The following is a 10,935-nucleotide window of genomic DNA, read 5'->3' as shown; positions in this document are numbered from 1 at the left end:
CACCTTTCATTTGAGGGTGTTCATGCATATGTTCTACCATTTAGAAATAAAAGCACTGTATGCATCTAGTTCCGCTATTTGAAGGTGACAAATACTCTTAAAAAGGTGACATGCAGGATTGTTGCAGCATATAAAACATGTAATCTCAAATCCAAAATAGAGCCAAATTAAACATTTCAGCTTCACTGTCTAAATTAATGATGAGTGTACAGTATAGGCAATTTTTTTTTTTAAACTTAATTTCAAGCGCTCAAAGATGTGGTTCATCCTCTTGCAACACTAGCTCACACACCCAAAAAGGTAAAATTGTCCAGAAACACCTAGGCACTCATGTCTGTGCAGAATTCATATTCTCCCCCAAAGTGTGCACATTGGCTCCCCCTCTTGCATTCAAAAGAAATGGACAGGGCAGGTGTAGGAAATGTGGAAAACACCTACACCAAGGGTGAATCTCACAAGTCAATCAATTACTTGCTTCCTCATTCTATACTCTTCCAACTCAAAATGTCTGAGGAAAGCATGGTTTACTGCACAAAGTTAAACTCTACTTAGGAAAACAGATAATTTCCCAATTCAGCTTTTGACTCAAGTCAAAAGTAAATTGCAGCAAGGAAGCCTGTATATCAACATTATATGCAGACTAAAAATGGTATTACATACACCAAAAGTACAAAGTATGCTTTCTTTGACAGACTGACCAGATGGCTATAATCCCTTGATGTCCTGTTAAATCCACTTCAGTGTAGACAAAGGGGAGACAGGTTAAATAAAGATTTAAGTCTCAAGACATTGTGTGCCATTGAGGGTGAATGACAAGACAAAATATTTAAGTGCCTTTGAACGGGGTATGGGGAAGGTGCCAGGCGCACCAGTTTGAGTATGTATGCAGCGCTACTGGGTTTTTCCACTCTGTTTCCCGTGTGTATCAAGAACGGTCCACCACCCAAAGCTCATCCAGCCAACTGTGGGAAGCATTGGAGTCAACGTGGGCCAGCATCGCTGTGGAACGCATGACACCTAGTCGATGCACTGACAAATTGAGGCCGTTCGAGGGCAAAACTCAATATTAGGAAGGTGTTCCTAATGTTTTCTACACTGTATAAACTAGTAGAGGGATGGAAACTTTAATTGGGGTAGGGGGAAACAAAAATAAATTCGATCTGCAGTGGCTCTGCGTACCCACCACCCTGCGAGCAAACCATTATCAGCCCTGCTCGTGACAGTGAAGACCCCAAAAATAGTGTTTAAAAGTTTCCTGAAATTCTACACATTGCCATAGGGGAGGCAAATGCTTGCAGTTTTTAATATAACTGATGATCAAAACGCCCCCCCTCAAATCCTACAAGTTCACATAGTACCTTAGTTTGAGACTAAGCTAAATCTAAAGATGCTTTGCGTGACATGGGCTATTAAAGCGACTGCTGATGCACAACTACATTTTATTGAAATTGCACCTTGTGTATTCTATTATTTGAAACTCAACAGGAAGTTGAAACCTCATCCCTGTACTAGTACATTTAGCTTATATTGTATTCAATGTGACAATTTAACAAGTACTTTTAGTTACTCTTTTACATGTCTTCAAGTCCAGCACCCAAACACCACTGAAAATAAGGACTGACAAGTTTATAGTTATCCCAACCATTTATTCAGACAGACAGTCTAAATCAAAGCGAGCTCTTACGTGAAACTTCTGAAAAAAAGGGGAACATAAAAAGGCAGGATTTGTAATTGTAGATTTTGATTGGAATGGCGGTGCCACGGCCTCATGAGCGTCGCATCAAGAGTTCCAATTCCCTGGGAGAAGGGAGGTGACAGGGATGGGAGAGACTAAATTACATAGCGAACAGGATGAGGAACGCCACCATGAGACAGAAGAGCCCCATTGCCTCAGACAGGGCAAAGCCCAGGATGGCGTAGGAGAAGAGCTGCTGCTTCAGGGAGGGGTTCCTGTCAGAGAGACAAAGAGGAGAGGACTGGAAGTTATGATTTAGGCTGGCCGACAGCACCAGTAGCAATTTGTTCATTAATGACATGAACCCAAATTAATAGGATCCGGCTCACTCTCCAATAATCTTGTGCTAAAATGTTAGCATTTCCCTGCCACCCACAATCAATGATCTGCATCCAATTTTGCTTCAATATCCGCCCACTTCCACAAACGATTGAATCCTTTTTGTTCATCAGTTACCTGGCATAGCCGATGATCAAGCTACCGAACACAGTTCCAATTCCAGCCCCTGATCCCGCCACACCCACTGTGGCGGCTCCAGCACCGATGAACTTTGCGGCAGTGTCGATGTCCCTGGAGATAGCGCTGGTCTGGAACCCCCGGGTTAGAAGAGAAGCCTCACTGACAGGCAACAGGGCCTGGGGAAGATGCAGGGTGCAGCAGTGTCAAAATCAGAACATAGAGCTAGAGACTGAAATGGACCTGAGGCCACCTGACAGGTGTAGATAGTATAATAGCCCACCACTCCAAAACAATGGAAGCTTAGCTCCCTATTGCTTTCATCTTGACCCTTCTGGTAGTCTGAACTGATATGTAATAACAGATAAGGGCTAGGGACACATCTGGAACTGGGGTTTGTTTAGGAGTGGAATGTTATGGAACAGAAGGAACTAAGGCGTAATACATTTCAGTACTATTACGGTGTATGAGTAGTACATTGACCCCACTGAATAAAGGCCCAGAACAGAACCTATCAAGAAGAACAGACTAGTGCAGAGGTTTAAAGTGCTGCTCAAGAGACCAGTCAAGGGCAACAAGTGCAGAGTGCTCCAGTGCCTTTTTTAAGTTGATCTTATTTTTACAAGGAACATGTGTGTAGGCACAAAGAAGTTTAGGAGCACTATGAAAAATATTTCATGTAATAAAAGGCACACTGGTGCTCCTACATTTAAATTCCGGGTAGGACAGAAAAACATTAAGGCGGATATTTGAGTAAAATGGTCGCACTGAGAGTCCTGAAGGGATCCTTGGAAATGGTCACAAGGACAGCCTGGATACCAGTCTTACTTAAGCACTGGCCATGTTAGTATTTCCCCATACAGGGATTTAAAGTAGCCTGGTGTTAAGGATAAATACAACTGAAGAGGCAATAAGGGTTAATGATGAGTTAAATTTTATGAACATAAAAATAGCCTAATAAATGGTTTCAGGTTAACACAAAGGGGCAATTGGCAAAAGGTTTACACAAACCTAAGCACCGAACTGTCAACGCTTCGGTCACAGGGTTTAATCTGGGTTTGAAGAGAGGCTTACCTGCTGCTCACTTCTGGCTTCAGGTCTGTTGAAGACTGAGACCGAGACTGGCCGGGCGAGGACTCTGGACCCCCCACGCAGCTGCAAGAGACAACTACACATCAGACTCCTAGACAGACTTAAAAGCGTGTAACAAGCTCTACTTACAATCATTACTAACAGACTACCAAACGTAGATTACCCGGAAGTGAGTTCTGGAGCAGGCAAAGATTATGACCCTAGAGGTGCATCTAATAGTCTAACGTCTAGGACGATTAGAGGCATGAAGACTGGTAGAACGGCAATGTCAAACCAAATTTGATTTGTCACATGAGCCAAATACAACAGGTTACATTGAAATGCTTACTTAAAAGCCCTTAACCAACAATGCAGTTAAGAAAATACATAAAAAGTAAGAGCTAAGAATAAATGATTAAAGCGTAGCAGTAAATAACAATAGCGGGGCTATATACAAGGGGTACTGGAACCGAGTCAGGTGCACCGGTGTCATGTCATGATCAATCCAAATCTTTTCCTTAGTAAAAACTGAGTACTATAGGGTTAGATTAGCCTACAAGGTGATGTTGTCCCAATATATCCCCAGCTGACCACTGGTCATGCATACAGGTAACACTGCCATAGACTATTCTTTCAATCAACCTTTAAAAAAAGTGCTTTCTCATCTCATGTGCTAGTCATAGTTCACAGCATTATCCCAGAAACTCTAGACTCGACACCAATTTGCATACCACCCTAACAGATCCACAGACGATGCAATCTATTGCACACACCTGCCCTTTCCCACCTGGACAAAAGGAACACCTATGTGAGAATGCCATTCACTGACTACAGCTCAGCAGTAAACACCATTATGCTCTCAAAGCGCATCACTAAGCTAAGGACCCTGGGACTAAACTCCCTCTGCAACTGGATCCTGGAATTCCTGATGGGCCGCCCCCAGGTGGTAAAGGTAGGTAACACCACATCTACCATGCTGATCCTCAATACGGGTGCCCCTCAGTGGTGCGTGCTCAGTCCTCCTGTACTCCCTGTGGTGCCAGGATAACAACCTCTCCCTCAACGTGATCAAGACAAAGGAGAGGATTGTGGACTACAGGAAAAGGAGGACTGAACACGCCCCCATTCCCAGTGATGGGGTGTAATGGAGCAGGTTGAGAGCGGCAAGTTCCTTGGTGTCCACATAACCAGCAAAAGATCAGCAGGGACACAAGCTGGTGAGGGCCCAGAAAGGAAACACTTTTTTGCACTGAAACATGAAAAATATATAGTCCCTGCTAGGGGGAAATGCAGTTTAACTAATGGAACAAATATGATCTACAGGATCAGTCTATGTAAAATAAAGTGGTTAATGTGAACTTAACTCACAGCTAAAAATGTAAAGAAAGCAATCCAATGTTTGCCTGGACTTCACTGCAAATTACACAAGCCTTAAGAAAAAAACAATACACTAATATTGCAGTTAGCCATGAGAGCCTAGAACACTTGACCACACACCTAAATATTGCACTTGGTGGAAAAATAATAATCTTAAAGTAGAAATAGAATGGAACAAATAGAATGCCTACTTTTGCTCTATTATAGTGGCCACTATAGTACACGATCAAGTGCACAAGGCAACATGTGCAAAAATAACATTCACTGAGTAAAAGAAAATGTATAATCCTCCCTCACACAGGTTACTGTCAAGTTCAACGCAACAAAAGCAATATCTTTAGGCTACATTGCACATTACATTGTAGAACAGAGGTCCACAGGCAAAGTGTACAATGTGCCAGCAGCGCATGATACCCTTTGTTGGCATAATTGATCTCTTTCAGGCAGTGAGTAGACCTGGCATCCCCCTTTCTACCCACTGTATTAAAAAGTGTTGTGTTCCTTTCACCTCTATAGTGGCATCCAGCTTAAGCCAGGCCCTGCTACACTTGATCCCTGAATCCACTTGTTTAACAAGCAAAACCTCATTAACACCAAATTCTCCCATTCTGAAAATTAACCCTTTCCCTCTACAGTATGTGGTTAACAGATAGTGGTTAGTTTGTTAACATTTCAAAAACAGATTACAAGGAAGCAACGTTAACGCATAATAACTTGAGGAACGGCAAGGAATAGTAAACCAGTTAATACTATAGCGAATTGGTTATGTTACCAACATTAGCCGTCTGACTTTATTAGCAAGCTAATTTTCACACCATGAAATCAAACTTTCTCCCTCACGCTGATGATTTAACTAGCAAATTGGTTGTCTCTTCAGTCACCTGCTGCATTCCGTTGTGTGAACGATTGGCTGAGCCTTGGATACATCCAACGTTAATGCTTCAAACGCAAATCACTCGTTCGCTTACAGACAGTAGTGAGCCAAAGCCCCCCCAGCCCCCATCGGACCAACACGAATCACGTAGGTCACCAATTTTGGATTCAAAACGGCAAATTTAGCCGAAATGTGACTAGTTTGCATCCCTGTATCATGGTCCAAACACACCAAGACAGTCATGAAGAGGGCACAACAAAACCTATTCCACCTCAGGAGACTGAAAAGATTTGGCATGGGTCCTCAAAGTTCTACAGCTGCACCATCGAGAGCATCCTGACACCTGTTGTATTCGTTGCATGTGACATAAAATGTGATATTCCTTACCAAGGACAATCATTTGCTGCGCATCTTATAGCTAAACAGGATTGTAAGTGCTATAGATCTAGACTGATAAGGTACGACTGGTAGAGGATCAAACAGTGACATTGTAGTGTCAAAGAATACATACCACAGCAGGTGAGGTGACAAACTTAGCGCAAGCGTACATGGCTGGTGCCTGTGGAGAGAGATGAGATTTTACATTTTTTTGAACTGCTAATTTGCACCACCATGAAATGTCCTCTCAATTCAACAGGCATCTTTAATCACAGTCATTTGGACCCCCCCCCCCAAAAAAAAAAAAGTTAAGAGTTGTGCATGACTTCCATTAACTACAGCCCTGCTAAAGGTACAGTAATGGTGACCTGAGCTGTAGGTTTGACCATGCATCAAGCATTTGACCATGTGCATCAGGGAAGTGGATGCGCAAAAGGCAGACTAAGGTTCTGTTGTAAAGTCTGAATGTAGAATCACAAGGTTACAACTCAGCGCAAATAAAGAATCAAGTTACAATCTTTACACCAATGTCATAAGATTAGTTAAGTGAAAATGCATGAAAATAGCAAGGCTTGATTGAATGTGGCAAGTGCTTTTACACCTGCATTGTTTGCTGTTTGGGGTTTTAGGCTGGGTTTCTGTACAGCACTTTGAGATATCAGCTGATGTACGAAGGGCTATATAAATAAATTTGATTTGATTTGAATTTGATTTGAAGAGCCCAAAGCAAATGACAGTAAAGCATTAAACAAGATCCTTTCAAAACACTAAGTGGAGAGTTAAACGATGATCAACTTCGACTCCAGAGATGTCTAATGCTAATTAATCCAATTGTGTAGGTAGCACCAGTGCACATATGACCCAGACAGGCAAGCTAGCCTTTAGCTATGCTTGAATGAGTGTTAAAAAATAATAATAAACTAGCTAAATTCATGGTAAAAAAAACACCACACGCTTTAATACAGTACACCCCCCTCCTTCCCTGTCGCCATTCCGCCCCTGGGCAGGTAGTTAGCACGAATGACAACGGAAGGAATCACCATGGGGGAAACTTAAACTAAATTGTCCATGCTTGAATGTGGCTTATTAGACCCATTTCACATGCAATGAGGGTAGCAGCGATTTGCAAAGAGATGAAAGCATGAAACGTTGGTTGGATATCCCGGGTAGCTTGTTAGCCATAGCTAGCTAAATGTAATATACTTCAGACGGACACTGCTAACGTTAGATAGGTGGGAGGATTTGGCTAGCCAGCTCGAGACGTGAAGGTCAAAAATGACCCTCAGACACCAATACAGGATTTAAATACAAGGACGCTGCATTTGGTACAGGACTAGATATTGACACAAATTGTTAAACGTCCTTCACAATCCTCGGAGACATGAATCCATAATGACCGAAAACATGCACTGGATCACTAGGCCCAGATATGGACGAGCAAGTCAGACATTTTGCAGAAGCTTCACCGCAGTTTAGAATCGGTTGTACCCCAAAAGGCATGGTTTCGCATATTAATATTTGCATGTTTACTTCCCAACAGTATTCGCGGCTGACCATGTAGACAATTCTCGGGTAAGAATTCTACAGTACGAATATATTCACTGTAAAATGTCATTTTTGGAAGAAATCATTGAATGGCCGTCAACTTCACCTACATTGCATGGCTAGCTAGCATGCTAACCATTTATATTCGCCCCCGCAATGCTGACAGAACATTTCAAAATATTCACAATGCGATTATAACCATACCGAAATGACAAAATAATGCGTCACACTGAAACCCTAAATTATTAACTCACCTTAATGTTACAGTACACACGGGGTCCTAGATTACTAATTCTCGCTCACAGCAGCAGTCAATGTGCACTCTGACAGCTGTCACCTTGTCATTTATAATCTTAGTTACCACGTCCTAAACGTCCATTGGACAAAAGGAAACCTCCTTCGACTGTGATTTCCTGTTTAGCTTGTCACTACTTTTAACCTAGCCTATAGTGGAGCTTTCAATGAACTACAATGCTTGCAATTGGTTGACAGTATTTAGGGCGGCTGGGTGACTCAAACGCTGACGTATGGTAAGAATGGACTCGAATCCTATTTCCTTTCCCCATTGGACCATATTCCCGTTAACCTTTCAAACTACATCCAGTGTCCTTGATTTCTATTGGACAGTGTATAGGACGTCCCGCCTACTTCCAACATTTTAGGAGTAAAGGAATTGGTACGCTTTAAATTACTTATGACTTATACAAATCATCTATAACCGTATGTCATGCTTTATAAAGGGTTCATAAATGTGGCATTAATGTGTGACATAACCACCAATGTCAAATGTGACATAACCCACTATGTCAAATATGACACAAACATCGCTTAATAATGGCCTAATAATAATCATTCAATTGAGGCTTCACAAAATATGCATCTTGGTAGAGCATTGCAACGCCAGAATATTGGATTCAATTCCCGACACCAACCATCATTGAAACATTATTCATGCATGACTGAAAGTTGCTTTGGATAAAAGTGTTTGCTAAACTTGATATATTATATTTCACTAAAACATTTCTAGGATGGCGGAACCTCTTTCCCTCTTGGGTGTGTAGTCGATATTGGACCTAACCTCAACTTCCCCAAAAGTGCTATGCTGCAGGATAACACACACTTTAAGGTGCAGTCATGCAAAGCCAAAAACATTGGTCGGGCCTTCTAAAATCCGTAGAAATGTTTTACCTACTTATGTTTTCTCCCAAATCCTGTTTTCCTGGTTTTGATTTTACAGGTTCAGATTTCCCTATTTTTTTTCAGATTTCCCCCAGTTTTCACGCTTTTTTAAATAGAAAAACAAAACATTTAGATTTTCTGTGTTCACAACAATGCTTAAACTACATCAGGGGGTGACTTTTGACATCTGAGAAAAACTGAAGAAACGTTGATTTTTTTGTGTAGTTGCCCTTCAATTCAGTGAGCATGTTTGGTTTTCTTTAGTGCAGTAAGCACACATGTAATGTGATTTGGCTGTCAACGGAATGGGTGGAGTAAAAAGGCCAGCAACACTCCACATCATTCAGAGCCCTAAATGACATCATATGCAGTGCCTTAAGAAAGTATTCAGACCCCTTGACTTTCTCCACATTTTCTTACGTTACAGAGTTATTCTAAAATTGATTAAATAAAAACAATTCCTCAGCAATCTACACACAATACCCCATAATGAAAAAGTGTAAACAGGGTTTAAGAAATGTGTGCAAATTTTTATAAAAAATAAATAAATGAAATACCTCATTTATATAAGCATTCAGACCCGAAATTGAGCTCATGCGCATCCTGTTTCCATTGATTATCATTGATGTTTCTACAACTTGAGTCCACCTGTGGTAAATTCAATTGATTTGACAAGATTTGGAAGGCACACACCTGCCTATAAAAGGTCCCACAGTTGACAGTGCATGTCAGAGAAAAAACCAAGCCATGAGGTCAAAAATAATTGTCCGTAGCACGCCGAGACAGGATTGTGTTGAGGCACAGATTTGGGGAAGGGGACCAAAAAATGTCAGCAGCATTGAAGATCCCCAAGAACACAGTGGAATCCATCATTCTTAAATGGAAGAAGATTAGAACCACTAAGACTCTTCCTAGAGCTGGCCACACTGAGCAATCGGGGGAGAAGGGCCTTGGTCAGGGAGGTGACCAAGAACCCGATGGTCAGTCTGACAGATCTCTAGAGTTCCTCTGTAGAGATGGCAGAACAACAATCTCTGGACAACCATCTTTGCAGCACTCCACCAATCAGGCCTTCCTTTATGGAGTGGCCAGACGAAAGCCACCCTGACAGCCTGCTTGCAGTTTGCCAAAAGGCACCTAAAGACTCTCAGAGCATGAGAAAGAAGATTCTCTGGTCTGATGAAACCAAGATTGAACTACTTGGCCTGAATGCCAAGTTTCACATCTGGAGGAAACCTGGCACCATCCCTACTGTGAAGCATGGTGGTGGCAGCATCATGCTGTGGGGATGTTTTTCAGTAGCAGGGACTTGGAGACTAGTCAGGATCGAGGCAAAGATGAACAGAGCAAAGTACATTGATCCTTCATGAAAGCTTGCTCCAAAGCGCTCAGGACCTCAGACTGGGGTCAAGGTTCACCTTCCAACAGGACAACGACCCTAAGCACACAACCAAGACAACACAGGAGAGGCTTTGCCAAAAAAATCTAAAAACCTATTTTCGCTTTGTCATTATGAAGTGCTGTGTATAGTTTGATGAGGAAAACTATTTAAGAAATTTTAGAATAAGGCTGTAACATAATGTATAAAAAGGGAAAGGGTATGAAAACTTTCTGAATGTGCTGTATGTGCCTGGGATATCAAATTAAATGTTATTGGTCACATACACATGGTTAGCAGATGTTAATGCGAAATGCTTGTGCTTCTAGATCCGACTATGCAGTAAAATTTAACAAGTAATCGAACAAATTCACAACAACTACCTTATACACACAAATGTAAAGGGATGAATAAGAATATGTATGTATAAATATGGATGAGCAATGGCGTGTAGCATAGACAAGATGGTGTAGAATACAGTATATACAGTGGGGCAAAAAAGTATTTAGTCAGCCACCAATTGTGCAAGTTCTCCCACTTAAAAAGATGAGAGAGGCCTGTAATTTTCATCATAGGTACACTTCAACTAATCCAGAAAATCACGTAGGATTTTTAATGAATGTATTTGTCACGGTTTTCATGTGGTGAAGGAGAGTCGGACCAAACTGCAGCGTGTATATTGTGATCCATGTTTATTTACACAACGTAACACGAATCCAAAACACAAACTCTACAAAACAATAAACGTAGTGAAAACAGAAACAGCCTTAACTGGTGCAAACTAACACAGACTAAGGACATCAAGACACTCAGGACAATCACCCACAATACAACCAAAGAATATGGCTGCCTAAATATGGCTCCCAATCAGAGACAACGATAAACACCTGCCTCTGATTGAGAACCACTTCAGACAGCCATAGACTCTCCTAGAACACCCCA

At 41.6% G+C, this 10,935-nt stretch overlaps 1 protein-coding gene across 1 annotated transcript; it reads right to left on the bottom strand.

Moving 5' to 3' along the window:
* Positions 1-1,625: 1,625 nt before the first annotated feature.
* On the bottom strand, positions 1,626-7,835 carry LOC118384435 (ATP synthase F(0) complex subunit C3, mitochondrial-like). Its single transcript, XM_035770978.2, has 5 exons — positions 7,691-7,835; positions 6,025-6,072; positions 3,266-3,346; positions 2,192-2,370; positions 1,626-1,950 (listed from the first exon to the last, which is right to left on the bottom strand). Exons 2-5 carry the CDS (start codon positions 6,061-6,063, stop codon positions 1,836-1,838), a joined length of 414 nt encoding a protein of 137 aa, XP_035626871.1. The 5' UTR covers positions 6,064-6,072; positions 7,691-7,835; the 3' UTR covers positions 1,626-1,835.
* Positions 7,836-10,935: the final 3,100 nt, after the last annotated feature.

Source organism: Oncorhynchus keta, chromosome 5 (assembly GCF_023373465.1).
Source record: "Oncorhynchus keta strain PuntledgeMale-10-30-2019 chromosome 5, Oket_V2, whole genome shotgun sequence".
NCBI classification, from domain to species: domain Eukaryota; kingdom Metazoa; phylum Chordata; class Actinopteri; order Salmoniformes; family Salmonidae; genus Oncorhynchus; species Oncorhynchus keta.
This window is presented reverse-complemented; position numbering and strand designations above follow the sequence as displayed.